This window comes from Rhinolophus hipposideros (genome assembly GCF_964194185.1).
Source record: "Rhinolophus hipposideros genome assembly, chromosome: 8".
NCBI classification, from domain to species: domain Eukaryota; kingdom Metazoa; phylum Chordata; class Mammalia; order Chiroptera; family Rhinolophidae; genus Rhinolophus; species Rhinolophus hipposideros.
Genome location: NC_138054.1, coordinates 68,205,741 through 68,226,265, shown reverse-complemented (window position 1 = coordinate 68,226,265; position 20,525 = coordinate 68,205,741). Strand labels below are relative to the sequence as shown.

Below are 20,525 nucleotides of genomic sequence, written 5' to 3'. Positions count from 1 at the left end.
TGATTAAAAATGTCTAGGCATCTCTCTTAGTCGCTTTTTACTGTATTTCTAACCATTCCAACATGGAGGTTTCTATCTGAGTTCAGGCAGAATTCCCTTTCAGCAGTCAGAATTGTGGGCCATTCATAAAAGAATCCCTAAAAACGGCGAGGTTTGTGTGTGTTTTTCTCAGGCAGCACAAGTTGGAGGAGGCCCTGCTGTTTTCAGGCCAGTTCATGGATGCTTTGCAGGCCTTGGTCGACTGGTTGTACAAGGTGGAGCCGCAGTTGGCCGAGGACCAGCCTGTGCACGGGGACCTGGACCTCGTCATGAATCTCATGGATGCCCACAAGGTGAGGGGTGAGATCTGGGCTGCGTGGAGGCAAAGCTGTTGGGGCCTCCACCTATGTGTGCCTTTTGCTCATGCGCACCTTCCAGGGGAGAAAGTACATCTGAAAGAGCCTGGATCTCTGCTTGTTACAGGGGCGGCTCCCTGCTCTGTGTGTTGAAACAAATTGCTGCCAGGATTCTGCATTAGTCACGGAGAATTTACCAAAATTGGTTAGATTCAGATTTGGCAATGTGTAAACTTCTCTTGGAGAGGTTTCCCCACCCCCTTCCTATTAGTATCTTTCATTTGAGTTACAAATGAATTTAAATTCAGGACCCCTCAAGATACCCATTTCCACTGACATCTGAAATGAAAATGAGTGCTTTTTTTTTTTTTAACTACGTTTGAACCTAACAAGCCTAGCACCATGCACACCAGTATTTAATGTAACCTAATCCTGTCACGTTGAGCTGTATAATGTCCTCCTACTTCAGCACAAAGCATTCAATTTACTTGGAAATTACATCAAATTCTTACTATGTGCATGGCAGATGTGTTCCTATTTAATTCCCACGATTGTGGAAATGTTAGTATGACATTCCCATTTTACTCATTAAGAAACTGAGACTCTAGCTAAGTAACTTATCCCAAGTCACACAGCTCGTATTTGGAGCCAATTTTTCATGTTTTTTTCTTACACATCATCCAGCCTCTCTCTGTACATAAAAGACACAGGACTGGAATCTACCAAGAAAACTGAACTAAGTGATTACTTTCTCTATGGTTTTCCTTTTTGGATTCAGTCATTTTGCAGACACTAATTTTCCTGTTTTCTTTTCTAGGTTTTCCAAAAGGAACTGGGAAAGCGAACGGGAACCGTTCAGGTTCTGAAGCGGTCAGGCCGAGAGCTGATTGAGAATAGTCGTGATGACACCACATGGGTAAAAGGGCAGCTGCAGGAACTGAGCACTCGCTGGGACACTGTGTGTAAACTCTCCGTCTGCAAACAAAGCCGCCTTGAGCAGGCCTTAAAACAGGTCAGCGACCTTCACAGGGCAGCGGGGGGTGGGACTGAGCAGATGCATTCCAGTTTCTTTATCAGGATCAACACCAGCCAATCTCAAAATGAACATAAACTCAAATTTTGATATTCTGAATGTTCTACAGAATTTCAACACTCATTCGTATGAGAGAAATAGTTCAGTTGGTTTTCAAAGATCTACAAATGAAAGATGACCTTTGTGGGGCTTCGATAGGGTCATCAAATAACTGTGATGGACTAACGAATTCAGACACAGATCCTTTGCTGGGCATTCCCCAGGGTCCAAGACCTTGGCTGCAGAGAGAGGTTCAGTCTTTTGTGCTTGGTTACTTCAGGCAGAAGAGTTTCGGGACACAGTCCACATGCTGTTGGAGTGGCTTTCTGAAGCAGAGCAAACACTTCGCTTTCGGGGAGCACTTCCTGACGACACAGAGGCCCTGCAGTCCCTCATTGACACCCATAAGGTAATCCAGCCCCAGGGCCCGTGACCCACACCACCCACCATGGTGAGGGCTGCCCCCCCACTGAGGAAAGCAGCTTTTGCTTGTAAACTTCCGACCTCATGCGCAAAGGAGCAAAACCAGAATGGGCCTAGCTTGTTGGTTTAGCAGGAATGAGAAGGAAATGCCTGGTGATATTTGTGACACCGTACGTATCATTATTCATTTGTTTTTACAAAAGTAATACTACTTGGTGATTGTAAACAAGTCAAAGGTCCTGGTATATATAGAAAAATGTAGACTGTTCCACCTCCCTTACTCCTCCCCTGCACACGGCCTTGTTCACCTTCCTCTGTGCTACCAGCTTCAGGCCTCCCGGCCTCCCCAGAGCCTCTTACAGGCTGCAAATATAATGGAGTGTCTGCAGCCTCAGTGTCACTGTCCTAATGAGGTACGAAAGGTACCCTTTTTAATTTTTGTGTTACCCACAGGGAGATTTTAATCTTGGTTTTGTCATTGTATTGTATTGTAGGCATTTTTTAAAATACTGTAGTGTTTTATAGCTGTAATTTGTCCAAAACAATACTGTTTATACATACGGAGATAAATAAAAACAGAATTTGAAAAAGAGAGAAACTAATTCAGAATAGAAAAAGGAACATACCTCTGTGTCCCTAGTCCCTGTCATCTGTAGCAGAGAAAATCATTCTTGTGTAAATCCCTCACCTGCTTTAGAACTGGAAAGCAAATGCCAGAGACACCTCAATACAAGCAGTTAGAGCTCTGTTTCAGCAAACACATGCAGGAAAAAAGACACTTTCCCCTCATAGTGTAAACTAACTGCTGCTAGAGTAGATTTCTTTTAAATTTTTGTTCTCCAATCTCTTTTGTTTAGGAATTCATGAAGAAAGTGGAAGAAAAGCGAGTGGATGTGAATGCGGCAGTGGCGATGGGGGAGGCCATCCTGGCTGTGTGTCACCCTGATTGCATCACTACCATCAAACACTGGATCACCATCATCCGGGCTCGCTTTGAGGAGGTAATGGCCCTGGAGGAGGACTACACCTGCCCGGTTTATAGCAATGAAATAATAGAGTACTACAGAGCTTTCTGTTTCCCCCAGATAAGGAATCTTTTCCTCACTGGGAATAACTTAACGAGAATGAAGTTAGCATTGTAATGATGACTGTTTTTCTCGGTAATGTGCAGAAATCTAGAAGACTAGCGCTGGTGCAGTGCTGCGTTAGTTGATGCATCCAGTGGGCAGGACTATTCTTCCTTCCTCCGAGTCCTGTGTTAATAGGACATAAAGATTCACTTTCAGAAGAGCTGGTTTCTTACTTCCTCTTAACCCAGCTCTGTCACCTGAATCAGAGTGAAGCCTCTTGACTGCTTGGCGGGTCTTTTCCCTAAAAACTCCCTGTTAGGATCAGATGATGGACTTTAAATACAGAGATGTGCTTGACTGAAAGAGGCGCTGGTTTCTCTCCCCAGGTCCTCACATGGGCTAAGCAGCACCAGCAGCGTCTTGAAACAGCCCTCTCGGAACTGGTGGCTAATGCCGAGCTCTTGGAAGAACTTCTGGCATGGATCCAGTGGGCTGAGACCACGCTCATCCAGCGGGATCAGGAGCCCATCCCTCAGAACATTGACCGTGTGAAAGCCCTCATCGCTGAGCATCAGGTACGTCGTGTGTCACTGCTGTTTCCTGCGCTGCTCGTGGAGCCCATTTCCTTTGCCCTGTGTACCCTTTTTTCATTGCTGCGTAACATATTCCTACAGACATAGCAGTTTAAAACAACCACACTTAACTATTTCACAGTTTCTGTGGGGCAGGAGTCTGGGCATGAGTTTAACTGGATCCTCTTCTTAGGGTCTGATTGGGCTGAAATTATGTTGTCAGCCAGCACTGCAGTTCTCATCCAGTCTCATTCAGGTTGTTAGCAGAATTCATTTCCTGTGGTTATAGGACTGAGGTCTCCATTTTCTTGCTGGCTGTTCCCCAGGAGTTGTGAACTGGTCTCCTGGAGGGTGCCGTCAGGTCTTAGCTACCTGACACTCTCCCAGCATGGCAGCTTAGATCGTCAAAGCCAGCAGGAGAAACTCTCTGGTCTGCTCTTATGTAATAAAATATAATCAAGGCAGCGATTGTCCCATTCTTTCCACAGGTGTCACCCACCCTCAAGGGGAGGGGATTACACACACCAGGAGTGGGAGCCCTGGGTGCCATCTTAGGAATCTGCCTACCATCCTATTTCCATTGACTTGCCCCTGAGCCAGGATCCCATTGGTCTGACCCCTCTACACCTGGGTTCAGAAAGCTCTCTTGCATGAACCCAGAGATGGACCAAGACAACCCATCAAGTTTAGGGTGTAAGTTTAAACTGAAAGAAGGAAAGCTCAGTTGAGCTATCTTCATAATATATCTTTAGGAGGCAAATAGGCTTTTTAACCGTGAAAATTTATACTGAATGCAAGCCTGTATCTTGCTTAGCTATAGTGTGAGCACATGGTCATTTTAGTGTGTATAAATAATTCTCCTCACCAGTGAGACCTCCCTCTACTTCCTGTCAAGTTTGTCTACATTGACACCGCTCCTAACTGAGAGGTGATCTTCCTGTTCAAGGCCAAGCCCTCTTACTTCTGTTACTCCGTCTCTTCCCTGTGTCATCAAGCACTCCCATCCTGTTTGCTTTCTTCCAAAGCTTGTAGACATGTCCTCTCAATCCTGTGTCCCCCTCAAGTTACCCTTATGGTTCCCTCCCTCCTTTTACTCCCTGTCTTCTCCTGGCTTCTCGCTCACTCTGCAGCCCCTGGGATCTGGCTCCCATCCCCATCAGGCCACTGACAGGCACACCCCACTGGCTAACCCACTAGATGCTTTTCATGTTTGTCTTATATGACATGTGGTATAGTCGCCCCTTCCTTCCATCTCAGAATTCTTCTTTTATGTGTCCTTTCATCTTGTTTTCCTCCCACCTCCCTGACTTTTTTCTGTCTTCTTAGCTGGTTCCTGTTCCCTTATCCACTTGTTAGTATTGTTCCCTGCAGTTCCACTCTTGACCCTCTTCTCACACTGCTGAGGTTTTACCTAGTCCACCAGCCTCAGCCGTCACCTGTATACAAAGACTTGCGCATCTCTTCCTCATCTCCAGCACTATCATCTCTTAAGTCCAGACGTGCAGTAAAGAGGCAGCCCTGAAAACCCATTTCATCCTTGCCTGACCCCATCCCTCCCTTCCAAACGTGCCTCCTCTCTCCCATCCACCCAGTCACCCAACGTAGAATCCTGTGACGTGTCTGAGACGCCTCTCTTTCCTATACCCCCCACATTTAGCCAGGCACCTGGGCCTGTCTGTCCTACTTTCACAATACTTTTGGCTCCGTCTTTCCTGCCCTGGCTTAGGCCCTCACCATGTTTTGCCATCATTACTATAGTGGTTTCCTAACTTGTCCCCCACCAGGCTCTATCTTCTGCCTTCGACACTGAAGCCAGAACAGTAGCACTAAAATAGATCTGCTAAGTATCTTCTCTGGATCAAAATCCTTCAGTTGCCCTCATTGCTGTCAGAACAAAATCCCAGCCCCTCAGCCTGACACAAGACCTCTCTGGGTCTTTCTCCTGCCTGCCACTCCAGCTCTCCTCCTTGCCACTCCTGTGCCTCCTTAGCTCAGCTGCGGACTCATTTCACTGTCAGGCTTCACTGTGCCCTCTCTGCTGGCACTGCCTTGGTCTTTGGCTAATACTTCATCCCTCAGTACTCAGCTCAGGCACCAGCCTCCAGGTGGCCTCGGACTGTGGAGTGCCCATCCTGGGTCTTCCTTTGGCACCCTGGATGGTATTCACTGCTCTGACTGCCTGGTTTTCCTCACTCAGCTGTGAGCTCCTTGAAGTCAGAAGCCACGTCTTAGGCCTCCAGACTCCAGCACCTGATGAAACACCTTGCTCACTTGTGTTTCTTGAAATGAGGGAGACAGTGTACGAAAGCATCTATCAATTGGTCTGTCGTGGGCTTGGCCTTTGTTAGTAAGGAGGTGCCTGATTCCATCTAAGTCCAAGAAAACTCAACTCTTTTTTTCTGTTGTTTGTGTTCAACAGACATTTATGGAGGAGATGACTCGCAAACAGCCTGACGTGGACCGGGTCACCAAGACATACAAAAGGAAAACTATAGAGCCTACCCATGGGCCATTCATCGAGAAATCCCGCAGTGGCAACAGTATGTTTCCAGCCTGCTCCCTTACGATGCTTCATCCCTGGTAGCTGAAGATACGCACTTTCCAAAAAATAATTTTTTTGAAATTCACTTTTCTTACACTGACATACAGTAACTATATTCCATTTTCTTGGATTGGTATGAAATTTTGAACTAAATTCCTTTGCAGTGAACTGTCCATTGTTTTGGTCATCAGTGCTAGCTGTTTACATTTGGTTTGCAGTAATGTAGTCGTAAACTAAGTGAGCTTCTATAGAACCAATGTTTTTTTAGTTGATTTTGACGTTTCCTCAGTTCACTTAAGATAGGACAAAATTGGTTGAAAATATGAGATAAGTACCTATTGGCTGGGGAGGAGAATTAATACTTTTGAAGTTAATAAGCTTCTGTATCTGAATGTTCCCAGGTCCTATGTTTCTTGTAGTTCCTGACTGGGTATCATTATAAGGATCAGACATGTGGCAATTTCTCTGTGAACTGACGAAACCAGCTTTTCTAATCTCGTGGCTGTTTTCCTTTTAGGGAAGTCCTTGAGTCAGCCCACACCTCCTCCCATGCCAATCCTTTCACAATCTGAAGCAAAAAATCCACGGATTAACCAGCTCTCTGCACGCTGGCAGCAGGTGTGGCTGTTAGCGCTGGAGCGTCAGCGGAAGCTGAACGATGCCTTGGATAGACTGGAGGAGGTAAGGCCCCGCTGAGCAGCTGTCTCTCGAGAGAAGTGACTTTTTATCAAAGACAGCCCTTCTGAGGCCCTCTAAATATGACCTGTGTCTCTTGACCTACCTGTTCAGAAGTAGACATGGACCAGTGTGAGCCAGTACTCTGCCCCTGAAGCCCCCTGGGAGAAAAGACACACATGTGAGTGAACCACTCACAGCAGAGTAGGCCGTAGCACCTGGTTGTGGAAAGCAAGCAGCCAGCCCATCCTGTGACTGGCCCTCCTTAGTCGAGAATTGGGATCGTAACTTTGCAGAGTTACCTCCTAGTTTAGAGCTTACCACAAAAATGACCATTATTGAGCCCTTTAGGTAAAGATGTAAGCAACACAGTTATGAAATAAGAGTAATTTTTTATCATCTTGCTATTCTGTTAGTTTTCACTAGATTATGAAAAGAAAATATATTTTGAAGTTATCAAAATTAGTCTTAATAAAGCAGTACCCCATTTCCTAGTTTTTAAAACAAATCTCTAATATCTTTTTATTTTCTCATTTGTGAATATCAAAGCAGCTATGTCCAGAAGTGAGTGTTCTGGGTTTTTTGTTATTTCTGTAGGTCAGTTGAGCTTTAAGCATATTTGGTTTTTGGCTTTTTCTTTTTTCCCCATTCCTTCCAACTTTGGAGTTTGAAGACCAGGGGAAACCACTGCACTGTTCAAGCCCTTCTGAGTCAATATCCTAACATAGTCCAAGCAGCTAAACATCCCCTGCCCGTGTCATAGGCCTGCTGCTGTCCATCAAAGGCACATGCTTCTCATGGAAGTCAGACGGGCAGTTGGCCTCTCTGGCGTCATTCCAAAGGAACATGCTTGCGTGCAGGGTGGGTTCTTAATGCTCCAAGCCAGAACTCAAGTTATCTCATCTCAGAAAATGGTGGGAAACGTGGAGCCTGCTCACATGGGCCTCTGTGATCACAGTTCCTTTCAAAATCACATAAGTGAGGAGTGCTAATAAGCACTTCTTTTCTGGGATAGAATCCATTCCCTTACACTGAAGAGGGAGATCCTTGGAGAAAGTGCAACAGGAAAGCAAGGCTGACCCCTCCCATTCTTGTTTTCCGTGCTCCATATTTCCCATGGTGGTGGTTCAGTTACTGTTTCTCCTGCTGCTCCATGGTACCACAGCTCGTGTAAATAGTCATGGCAGATTGTTCCTTCACAGAAAGAGGCAACACGTAGATATGGTTGGTGTCCCTGTAGGAGGCCAGCATGGCTTTACGAGTGTAAGTTTGGGTATGCTCTGGGCAGGTTTCAGGGCCAGAATGACAGGTCTTGTTAATACCTCTGATTTCTGTCTAGTTGAAGGAGTTTGCCAACTTTGACTTTGATGTCTGGAGGAAAAAGTATATGCGTTGGATGAATCATAAAAAGTCTCGGGTGATGGATTTCTTCCGGCGAATTGACAAGGACCAGGATGGGAAGATAACACGTCAGGAGTTTATCGATGGCATTCTAGCATCCAGTGAGTCCAGTTAGCGTTCCAAACAGTCCCACCCAGGTTCCTTACTTTATAGCAGCAGACGAGAATCTGGCTAAACAGTCCTTCTGAAGTTAAAGCTGTAGTCTTAGAGAAGAAATGGTACTACTTACCAAAAGTGGTCTATCATTTTCTTGGAAAGAAGAACCTCATTTTTCTGAGAATAAAGGAAGCAGGTCTTGTTTGACACATTGTGGCAAGTAAAACACATTTGAGGTACAAATAAGGAGCTAACTTTTATGAACAATGAGGTTCTAAGTAAAATGTTTGAAAAAGTAAGTTTTTCATTACATCAGTTTCTGACATCTATGTAACAGCTTACAAAGTATGATCTCATTTATTTTTGCCACAAATAATTGAGGCATAAAGTAGTTAAAGCACAAAGCATATCCCACAGCTGTACTACTTTACATGGTAATATTAAAAGGAAGGTCTGGAGGTAATATTTGCGCTGAGACCTAGATAATGAGAAGGGTCCAACCACCTCAAGATTTGAGGGGAGGGAGAGGGAGCGGCAGACACAAAGTGCTGAGATGGGAATGAACGTGCCATGTTCCAGGCATGGAAATGTTAACGTGGCTGGAGCATCATAACCTAGGAGAACAGTAGGAGAGCATGTGGGAGGATAGGCAGCAGCCAGTTAATGCAGAGCCTCGTAGGCCATGATGAAGAGATCAGATTTTATTCTAGACAGAGTGGGACAGTGAGCAGCCCCCAGAGCTTTTCACATGAGACAGTGTAATCTGATTTATACTTAAGTCACTCTGGCTACTATAAACATTACCCTTTTTTGGAAAGCAGTTTGTTAAGAACCTAAGGCAATTATCTAAACAAAAAACTTCATCCTGTTAATTCCAGATTGTCACTATTCTGAAATAATCAAAATAGCTAAAAATAGTGGAGTTGCTAAGTAAATTCTTAAGTTGGGTGGTGGTAATATTCTGTCTATGCCTTTTGGTGTATCTGAAATATTACCTTTTTTTAATTGCATAGTGGTGGGGTAGTCTATTAGCAAAAATTTTACAGTGAGTAGTCTTCTAATTTCTTAAGTTGAGCATGTTTTCCTTTTCAGAAAAAAAGTCAAGATATAAATGTTTTTTCTTTCAAATAGTATTTATATGACCTCTAGCCAACTAAGTAAGCCCTCACAGTTAGTGTTCTACATGTGACTGACTTTCTGCAGAGTTCCCTACAACCAAGTTAGAGATGATGGCTGTCGCTGACATTTTTGACCGAGATGGGGATGGCTACATTGATTACTATGAATTCGTGGCTGCTCTCCACCCCAACAAAGATGCTTATCGACCAACGACCGATGCAGATAAAATTGAAGATGAGGTATGAGAAATAATTATATCTTGAATACATTTCTGACCGTAGGTTTCTACTGTCCTGAATTTGGCTGCGTGCTGTTGCCCATATTAACCCCTAGACTCATCTGTTGGGAGGTGATTGTTTGGAGTTCTGTTTGGGAATTCCCTTCTGGATGACGTTGCCCCAGAGGATCTCTGGCTGTTGTGTTCTAGCTCAGTCTAAATGGCTTCTCACTCAACTGAGTCACATCTGTGTGGCTCTGAAGTTTCCAGAGAACCTTAACCTGGTTCACAGATACCATGTTTTTTTCACAGACTCGTCTCCTAGTCCTAAACATCCTGACTCAGGGCCCAGGGGAGTGGTCTTCAAGGGGTGAAATGTAAAATAATGTTTAAGATGGTGTGTACCATCAAGCTTTCTGCCTAGTTGAGAACTATACCAGAGTGAAAGTAGCAAATTCAGTAGTAGCACATAGAGAGCCCAAGATCTGGGAAGGGAGAGGCAGTGGGGCAGGTCCTGGGAATGGCCTGGAACTCCCCAGGACTGACTTCTGGGGAATCTCGGGCTCCTAAGTTGAAATTCAGATCAGTTCATAATTTGTTTTATTACTTGATGTATGCATATTGGCACATTTCTCCAAAGGAATTTTGAAGCAGGATAGTTACTTGGCAAGTCCTCATACTTTTTGTTTGTCTTCAAGTGTCCCAGTTAGTAAGAATAGTGTGTCTTAATTCAGAATAGAAGATAAATGCGTGTGTCAGAAACCTAAAGTGCCTTAAAAATAAGTAATGAGTAGCCTCTCTGTTTACATGTAAAAGTCTTTGTTTCTTTGAAGAGGAAGCCTTGCTTTACCCTTCACACTTTTCTTTTTTGTTGTTTGCCACCAATAGGTCACAAGACAAGTGGCTCAGTGCAAATGTGCAAAAAGGTTTCAGGTGGAGCAGATTGGAGAGAACAAATATCGGGTAAGGAAGAGAAAAGCAGTCCTTTGTGGTGGTGGTGGTTCCTCCTACATGGCCTTTACAGGTGAAGGCAGCCTGACACAGCCAACTCAACAATCCCACTGCCGGTACTTGAAGGACCAGAGCCAGTGCGACCTGAGATATGGTCACTCTCTAGCCTTTGTCTCTGTAGATTCCCAATGCCAGGTCCTGTTGGGCTAAGCCTAGTGCCCTGCAGAGTCTGTCTGCAGGCAGTGTTGTTTCCAGCTGATAGCAGCTTGTACTTGAGTTCAGTATGGAGGAGACATTTCAAAGCCCTCTTTCTGTTGCTGACCAGTCTCTAGGGAAATGAAGACATCTCTTCTGTAAGACAATGACTGACCATTCACCCCAAAGAGCTGGTCGTTGTAAGCCTGAGTGGCTCCTGGGCTCAGAGAGGGCTGCAGGACTGTGTCAGGGCCCCAGGGGGCACTCTGCCTCCTCTGAGCTGGGCTATAAACAGCCTGGATGCCTTGGGTGATGCCGGGCTCAGTGATCTTCCCTGGAAAGCCATGCTGAGTGTCACCATAACTGACAGTGAACTGTGCTGTGTTTAGCTGCTTTTAGGAACAGGGTCAGGGCATAGAAGGGGTGCAAAACAGGGCTCCTAAAATAAATTCAGCAGCTTGTCAGGAATTCTCTATAGTCCTAAGGAGAGTCTAGGATTGGCAAAGGATTTAGAAGGCCATGTCAGATTAGTTACAAGCACCAAGTTAGAAACAGGAAAAAAATCTAGGTTCCATTAGTACCTCAAAAATGTCTTCAGAGTACACCAAAATCACATTGTGCTACTCCTAGCTGGGGCCTGTTGGGTGACTTTGCCTTGGACCAGCCCAGGGCACTTAGTTAATAAAGCTCCAGACAGTTTTATTGGGTTGTTGGGTTTTGTTTTCCTGGGTTTTTTTAATGACCTATGAAAGAAATGAGGTAAAATAAGAACAACATGGAGTGGAAAGTTTAGGTCTTAATTTGTATAACCACGTCCCTGTGGCAGGAGCTGACAGGAACTCGGTGAGAATATGGTTAGCATGTGTCATTAATGCTTGAAGACTGGTAACATGATTTTCATTCCTTAGTGTTAATTTGACAAAATGTTCTCTTTTTTTCTTCCATTTCCTCCGTCCTTTACTCTTACTGTCTGTAGTTCTTCCTCGGCAATCAGGTACAGTGTGCCTTGCAACATTCTCCTCGATGGAAATGATCTGTGTAGCTAATGCCTGTTCTTTGCTATGGGAGAGGACATATTCTGAAGCATGCCTGGGTCACATCTGGTTGTCTTACCAAGTAGAGGAACTGCTAACAGGGCTAGTATTGTAGAGCTGTCTTGGCAGCAAAGGATATGTAAATCTCTATATTTTTTTAAAGGAAATGAAGTTTTCCATTCTAAGTTAGATTGACTTAAGACGATATTACGCTGGACTGAGTTATAAGTAGTATGGTTCAGGGGGAATTGAAGTTGTGCTATCAACCCGTCCTTTTAAGAAGGGCCTGGTCTTACACTTGTGCGTTGGAAGTCAGAATGCCAGAGAGCACGTCTGTACTAAAGTCTTTTGACAGTTAGTCAACACAAACTTTATAATGTACACTAAGTCAGAACGTCTTGGGGTATTTAAACACTCAGTCTGTTTAAATACCTTATTAATATTTATAGTTACTTGCACTTATAGTATTTTATAATTATGAGGTACCCAGGAAGTGTAGTGTGGAAATTATAATTGGCCATAGCCTAAAGTTTGCTGATTATGCCAGCCAGCCAAAATCTAATGGATCAAATTAAACTTGCAAAAAAGATAGAGTGCTTTTGACTCTACTTGGTAACTCTAACCATTTAAATCTTTTTGAGGGCTCTGGGGTCCTGTGTCTTCAAATGGAAGGAAGTTGCATGGGTAAAATCTGTCTTATGATGTGTAATGAGAAACACGGAGTTGATTTGAGGCCCTCAATCAATGTTAAATTCCAGGCACTGTAATAATCACTAACTACAGTAATCTTTTGGGCCAGTGGGAAGAACAGAGGATAGAAAGAAACTAAAGACAAGAACAGTGAAACTTGCTTTAAATAGTCATTGCACAGGAGTGCAAAGTACTGTGTTTCCCCGAAAATAAGACCGGGTCTTATATTAATTTTTGCTCCAAAAGAAGCATTAGGGTGTATTTTCAGGGGATGTCTTATTTTTTCATGTACAACAATCTACATTTATTCAAATATAGTCGTGTCATCTTCTGGAACATCGTCATTACGTACTAAGATCGTCTGGCTGACGATCTTAACTGGGGCTTATTTCGGGGTAGGACTTGTTTTCAAGGAAACACAGTATGAAGTTCATTTCATACATGAGGCCCAAAGGATCACATGCCAACAGTCACACAGCTAATGTCATAGCCGTTGCAAGAACCTATGTCACTCAAAGAGCAATTCCGTTTAAGAGAAGGAAACAGAAGTTACTCTTGCCCCTAAGACTTTGTTCTGAGGTCTTTGCCTCACAGGCAACCCAGCTCTGCCAAGTTTGCGCAGGTCCCCATTTTCAGAGCTACTGTAACCGCTTCCACCACTTGCCTACACTTCCCCAGCACTATGGCCACAGACTTCGGTCAAACCTCCTTTTCCCCATAGCTCAGCCGAAATGAGTTAGAACCTCTCAGAGGAGGCTTTAGTAAGAAATTAAAGGGGAAAAGAATGAAATAAATGGAGTAATTCTAAAGAATGAAAGTAAATTACAGGGCACAATAATGTAAGACTAAAGTTCATCTTGGAGTTCCTTCCTGACTCACTCTAGAGGACACATAGGCCCTCAGTTCTTTCCTCACCTGTCTGGACAGAACCCCGAGTTGTGACAGGCCATTACTGTTCTTGCTGGAATCCTCAATTCCTCCCAAAGGACCTCCCCATTTTCACTTGTTGGGCCAGTATTTGAGGGAGGCTCCTGTAGAGGCCAAACAGGCAGCTTCCTTCCCAGGACAGGACGCTTATTCCCTCACATCTGTGGGTCCCCACTTCAGTGCTCTTTTCACTACACAGTGCTGTTGCTCTGGTCACTTTTCAACTGTATGGGATGAAAGATGTAGGACTATTTTTATTTTCAAAGTAAAGGTCTGGTGGGGGGTGATATTTTCCAGTCACCTTGCCTATGTAAATAGTGCTCTTGAGTCAGTACAAAATAATACAGAGAATTACCACAAATACTTTAATTTGGGGGAAGGTTAGTTATGTGTTCTTCTCAAAACATCCTTTCTGGCATTTACAGTTTTTGTACATTGTTTCAAAGTTATGGTTCTGCTTTATAACTTTGAAAATCCTAATTAAGTGATTAAATAGTCCCTTCTTTCTCTCCCTTCCCGCCCCCCCCCCCAACATTTTCATTGAATTAAATAATTTTAGGAATGCTATTTCTCCAACAGTTTGGTTTTTCTTTTGGGATCTCAGCATGATTCTCTTTTGTTGCCTCTTAGTTTATTTTGGGAAGAGGGTAATTTATGCAGTGGGAAGCTTCAGATGTTAATGGAGCTAAGAAGTAGGAATGTTAGGCCAAAAAAAGGAAATATCAGAGAGTCATGCTTGTCCTAACATCCCCAAATGATTGTTGAATACTATCTATAATCAGCATGGTAAATTAAAAATTTGATTTTTTCAACTAAATTTTAGTATAAATACTACTGAATCATTTGTTCAGCTGAAGAAGCTTTTCTGCTGGTGACATCACAATTAGAGAATACTTTAGGTTTATTTCTGAAAACCTGATGTGGAATATCAAATGTCCTTCTAAGCTTGTAATAACAATGATGCTTTGCAAGGGTTTCCTTAAGGCTTGAAATACTGTTTGCTGTTCTCCATTTAACTTTTGAGCACACTGTATTCAGAAGTTGACACCCACCTTATATCTACCTTTTCTTTTATGAAAACAAACTAGCATAATGAAGAATTTCATTACCGGGTTTTAATTTGGGCAGAATTTTTTTAAAAATCAATGTGAGCTAACGTTGTATCTACCCTCCACACTCCCCCTTTGTTTCGAAGGCAGGACTATCACAAGTTAACTCTATCCCAGTAGAAAGCATATATCAAGCCACTAGCCTTTAGCTTGATATTTCAGCTTTTCCCTATTTTAAATTCTTTTTCACCATTATCACTGCAATACATTTTAATGTTTAAAAAAAAAAAGTTAAAAAATTCTTTCAGTGAAAAACAGAAACTAGTTGGAGTTCAAATTCTGCCCAAACTACCGGGTTGTGGTTGCATCTGAATCCAGTCTGCCCTGGGAAGGCGGTGCAGCCTGCTCCAGGCACAGCCTCATCAGTCTCTGCTTGGCCCTGCAGTTCGGAGATTCCCAGCAGCTGCGGCTGGTCCGCATCCTGCGCAGCACGGTGATGGTCCGCGTCGGTGGAGGATGGATGGCCCTGGATGAGTTTCTAGTGAAAAATGACCCCTGCCGAGGTAAGGAGCCATCCTGAGCACGAAGGACACAGTGGGTACGCCCTCCCCACCCAGCTCGCGTGCTCACACAAAGTTGTGCTGGTGGGGTCTGTCTGTTTCTCCTGTTGTGGAGCTGCCCAGATGTCGTCTCACTAACACAGATTAGAGACCCAGGGTGATGGAGTGGACCAGGAGAGAGAGCAGGCGAGGGTGGTGCTGTCCGGAGAGACAGTAACGGGAATGGGGAATTTATTGCTGTCATTGAGTATTTGTTTGAGGTGTTAAACACTAGCCTAAAAAGGAGCCTGATAAAGCCTGTAGGTTTCCTGTTAGGGTTCCCTTTGCCTGCAACTTGGGGACAGTATCGGCCCCTCCCAGGTAGGGAAGGACTGGGGAGCTCCCTTGCCCAGGAGGCGTAATAAAGAACAACTAACTGTGAGCCTAGACACTTCAAGACAGATGATTACTTAAGCAAGACCTTGGGGTGTCTGTCTGCTAAACATGAAAAGACTGGCATGCCGGCCCAAAGGCAAAAGAAAGCAGTACGTTTAATATGAATGATGGCACCTGCAACCAGGGGAGAGATGATCAACTTCTGGTTGCTACATTTTCTTCAGCTGGGTCCTTTCCTTTTTCCTGTTAACCGAGCTGCATGTGGATTTATAGGAGGCTCCCCCACTGTCTGCCAATTTGTCTCTTGATCAGTTTCTGCATTTCCTGCTCTGTCTGTTTCTTTGTGTTTATATATTTTTTATTCTAGTTCACCATCCTGGGAGTAAAATAAAGCGCTCTGATTCCAGCTCTTCGATTTCCAGTCAGTCTCCCATAGGTTGGCTTTCAAGCTTTGTCCCTCTTACCACACCCCAGCCTGTTGAGAATGGCTTTGCTTCTTAAACTGTAGCACCTCTTTGCTCTGTGGTATCTGCTGCCTTTATGAATGCTTTGAAATAGCCAAACCATAGCTTTTCTAACTGTTACAAGTTGACGGAGCATATAATACTCCTGTTGAGACAAAACCCATAGAATTTGTTCTGAGTTTTTATTTAACGAATACTCATACAGCTTTATACGCCACACACTATTAAAAGAACTACAAATAATTCACCATCCATCTCTATGAGGTGTAGATACTGTGTTTATCTCCATTTTATAGAATAGGAAGTGGAAGCATAGAAAAGTTGAAATAATCTACCCAAGGGCAGACAACTAATAAATGGCAGAGACAGGATTCAAATCCAAGGTAGTCTGGCTCTAGAGTGTGTGTTCCTGACCGACATGCTGTGTGTCGCAGAGGCTGACATACCCATCACCACCCCTTTTTGTGTGTGTATTAGTGGTTCAGCCTGCACAGTTAGTTTATTAAGGCTTATTTATAAACCTAGCAGGGATATTTACAGTACAATTACATAACCTCTTTGGAAGTGATTTATAGTCATACTCGGAAGCATTTAAATCTAAAGGGTGTGCAGTTCTCACATGAATGCAGATATGCCCATAAATAGTTCCTCTTATTTTATCTCAGTCTGTATTTATCCCAATAAACCAGAGTGATATTTTTCCTTAGGAGTTCCTTTTTTTCAGAAAATTGTTAATTTGAAAACACCTATTCTGGGCAAAACTGGAAAGGGTTTAATCACTTTTAGAATTTAATTATATTGCAAACCAATTTCCTTGACATAAAAATCCTATTTTATTGTTTTAAATGAGCAATATATATCATTTTAACTTTAACTCAGTAAAACATTATTCCTTTCTAAATCTATTAATAAGGTTTTATTTTTTGGTATCATGTATGATTGGACTAAACAAGCAAAAGAAATACTGCATGTAGCATTTTGGGATCTTTGGTTGCCTGTTTGCTGCCTGCTCTCTTTGCTGTATTTATGATAACATTATGCTGCTGGCCAAGGAGAACACTGCTTGCGTTGTCCTTATTATCTAAAGATTGGAAACCCAAGGCAATTTGGAGGGCCATCTAGTAGCTATTTTCAGCATTCCTTGGAGCACACAAGGTAAGGCTTTCCCCCGTGCCTCTCCAGGCACGGCCTCCTACGGCTCAGTACTCACCTCGGTGCCATTGATTGCAGAGTCAAGAAGGCCCAGCAGTCTCAGATAGCATACCTATCAGTGATGAACAGGATGAGCTACTTCTATTCAAATAAAAATTGTTCTAGGAGGTGGACATGTAAGGTCTCAGGCGGATGTAATAAGTGATTTGGAAAAACGACGTGAATATCGTACAGATAGACATTCCTTTTAGCTCTCTAGGGTCCACCGTTCCTTTTAGCTATCTCGGGTCCCATGAGGATGATTGTGGCTTCTAGAAGTGCCGCTTAGGGTAGATTTTGTGTTCATTTGTGTGGCACTTCCTTGGCGCTCTGGATCATAGACAGCCTTATACTGCGGCCAGTACAAAATTTATGACAAGGTTATAACAGCAATGTTTACAATTATTTATCTCTTTTTACACAGCTGTTGACAAAGATGAAAGACATATCAAACTCCACATTGCTATAGCCAAATATAAAAAGCGAAAATATTTAACAATTAGGTACCAGGTACTCCCAGATTTGGAGATTTCAGTTTCTGATTCCATTAATGGCAAAGAAAATCTTGATGTTTTGGATGGAGATAAAAAGAATGCCCCATTCTAACAATTAGACACACCTTTACGGTATGGTACAGTGTATGTTTGCGAGCATTAGACAAATTTGTTCTTCAAAATTTTAGTGAAAATCTAGAAAAACTTTATGAAGATTTAAGACACAATTGGGCCTAGAACTAATTTTTTTACATTATGATAAAACATACATAAAATTTACCATCTTAACCACTTTTATGTTCAGTGGCATTAAGTACATTCACAGTGTTTTGTTATCATCACCATCATCCATCCATAGAACTCTTTTCATCTTATAAAACCAAAACGCTACCCATTGGACAATAGATTAGAACTGAATGTTAACTAACAGGCCTATTCCAGCCAACATAAGGTGGCCACCATAAATCCCTTAGAAAATGATGGCCCTTTTGGTACATAGTTGAAAAACTGAATGCCTTCAGGGTCTGTCTGTCTCCAAAATGTGATCTTCAGAAAACCTAAAAAATCATGGTCAAATGCATATTTCTTTACTGCAGGATTTCTCAGCGCTTACAAAATGACAATTGCATTAGGGCTCTCCTAGGGGAAATGTAGCATACAGCATTTACTAAACCCTTTTTTGTAGAAAAGCCTTCAAAAGCCTCAGTTTGGGGAATTCTGCTGTTACCAATGAAATACTGTGGAAGGATTTTGAGTCATTTACAGATAGCAGATTTTTATTGAGAAATTCAGTCCGGGGAATGAGGTGTGAGGGAGGGCTGGGGAATAAGATGGGAACCAAGGAGGCCAGTGGGAAACCTGTTTGTTACAGGCGTCCAGCGTGGAGGGGATGCTATGTGAATCACATAGTATAGGAGGGTGTGTAAAGGCTGGAGGATTCAAGAAGCATTAGAAGGTAGAGTCAGTAGACCGAACTGCTATCAGGAAGGAGGGACCTGCATTGACTCGCAGGTTTCTGGCTTTGATCGTGTCTAATGAGTGATTGACTATAACTTCTGACCTCCAGGAGTGGGGTCTGTGCTGGGATATATTTGGGAGTCAGGAATGACTAGGATGGCACTGAAGTCTCAGGTGGATGAGCTCATCACCAGGTTACAAGTCTAAGAGGGGAACACGACTACGGACAGAACTCAGAGGAATGTCAGTTTTTAAGAAGTGGGCGGGAAGGAGGAAGGAGGAGAAGCAGTGGTGTCCAGGGAGCCAAGGGAGGAGAGTGTTTCAAGAAGAGAGCAGTTAGTAATCCCCACGTGCACATTACAACAGCAGAGAGCTGCTTTTACCTCAGGTTTTTACCTGTGCTTATACACATGTGTGTTCTCTCGTTCTCTCTCTCTCTCCCCCCCTCCCTCCCTCCACTTCCCTCCCTTCCTTTCCTCCCCCTTCTCCTCTCCCTCTCTTCCCTCCCATATGTCACATGTTTACTTCTTAATGATTCTGTCCTGATCTTTTTACTGTCTCGAGCTCCTGGGTCTCCTTCTTTAGGATTATTATCAACAGAATTCAAACAGAAGAGTCTAGACAATGTTGATTTCAGTGATCTGTTTTTCTTCACTATTTCGTTACCATATATCCCACAAAAACTGAGCAAAAAGTACACATGTCCTATGAGAGAGAGGAGGGGTTTGATTGCACCTCAGAGGTCTGAATCTCCTACATCTGCTGTCCTTGACCATCTACAATGTGCTTACCCCAGGGGACAGTGGCAAGGCACACATGTGACGACAAATGGGATAGCACCTTGTACACACAGATTTCTTGCTTATGGCAAACTGAGGGGCTTATTATTAATGTCTGCTATGGATCAGAATCATGACAAGGCTGATAGTTCATGAATTTACTTCAGTTTTAGAAGAATCCACAGATGGTACTAAACCTATAACTTATATAACTTATGGGGGCAAGCAGCTATATGACCATCAGAGATACATTTTTTAAGATTAACTGACGTGTGTGTGTGTGTGTGTGTGTGTGTGTTTATTTCCTTTTTAGCACGAGGTAGAACTAACATCGAACTTAGAGAGAAATTCATCCTACCTGAGGGAGCATCCCAGGGAATGACCCCTTTCCGATCACGGGGTCGAAGGTCCAAACCGTCTTCCCGGGCCGCGTCCCCTACCCGCTCCAGCTCCAGTGCTAGTCAGAGTAACCACAGCTGTACATCCATGCCGTCTTCTCCAGCTACCCCAGCAAGTGGTACCAAGGTATGTACTGACCACCATTGTGGCCTCTTTCCCCGGCCCAGTCTTTGCAGATGTTCGCTGTTCAGTGTAGCCTCTAAGAGACTAGTGAGGAGAGGAACATGAAGACATATGGACCAAGCTCTGCCTAGACTAGGCTGACCAGGCCCTAGCGGTACATAGATGGAGGGCCTGAAAGATGATACAATGAACATTTATTAAAATATGTACTCAGGTCATTAAGTCAGAAGTGCTTTTTCTCACATATTCCCAGTTTGAGCCCACCCATTTACTGGTTTTGAAAACGTAGGCACAATCTGTGCAGCTGGAGCTAACAGATAAGTTTACAATGATGGGTCATGTATGAAGCATGCTATTTATTGCCTTTCTGCCTGGTCCCTTCCATCCTGTTGGACTGATGTGCACTTATTTTGTTTTCTGTTTCTTTAAAATTTAGTGTCTTCTATTTGTGTTTTTTTTTATGTTCCCAATTTGCTCCCTTTCTGTTCCATTTTCAATTGTTCCCGTCCTTCCCTTTGGATTTCCGTTTCACAGACGCCACTTCAGTTCTCTCGCTGTTATGACAAACCCTGGTTGGTAAACAGTAAAGCTGGCACCCCTGTCAGGGACAGCCATTGTCCTGACCTCCAGCTGCCCAGCCCCGAGGTAGAGTATGGCTTTGCTGACTAAGGACGCCGTCAAGACGAGATCCTCACTAACGCCAAGATCTTGACCAGCTGCTCTTCCTGACACGAGTCCATGCTCTTTTCCATCCTTGGTGCTTGCTCTCACAGCTGATTCATCTAGTCAAGTGGTTTTCAGGTGTTTCTAACTCA

General features: G+C 43.5%; 1 protein-coding gene across 21 annotated transcripts in view; it reads left to right on the top strand.

Moving 5' to 3' along the window:
* The window catches only part of MACF1 (microtubule actin crosslinking factor 1), a 312,440-nt gene that overhangs the window by 287,089 nt on the left and 4,826 nt on the right, over positions 1-20,525 (top strand). For 10 of the 21 annotated variants that reach the window (XM_081054954.1, XM_081054953.1, XM_081054963.1 and 7 more), the window contains 15 exons: positions 173-332; positions 1,153-1,347; positions 1,688-1,816; positions 2,688-2,831; positions 3,287-3,475; positions 5,892-6,012; positions 6,532-6,695; positions 8,029-8,191; positions 9,390-9,544; positions 10,411-10,485; positions 11,645-11,662; positions 14,814-14,931; positions 15,671-15,739; positions 19,502-19,713; positions 20,245-20,355. In XM_081054954.1, the coding sequence (XP_080911080.1) occupies positions 173-332; positions 1,153-1,347; positions 1,688-1,816; positions 2,688-2,831; positions 3,287-3,475; positions 5,892-6,012; positions 6,532-6,695; positions 8,029-8,191; positions 9,390-9,544; positions 10,411-10,485; positions 11,645-11,662; positions 14,814-14,931; positions 15,671-15,739; positions 19,502-19,713; positions 20,245-20,355 (2,023 nt within the window). The remainder of the gene's footprint in view (positions 1-172; positions 333-1,152; positions 1,348-1,687; positions 1,817-2,687; positions 2,832-3,286; positions 3,476-5,891; positions 6,013-6,531; positions 6,696-8,028; positions 8,192-9,389; positions 9,545-10,410; positions 10,486-11,644; positions 11,663-14,813; positions 14,932-15,670; positions 15,740-19,501; positions 19,714-20,244; positions 20,356-20,525) is intronic. The other 11 variants (XM_081054959.1, XM_081054969.1, XM_081054955.1 and 8 more) reach the window with 6 other exon arrangements.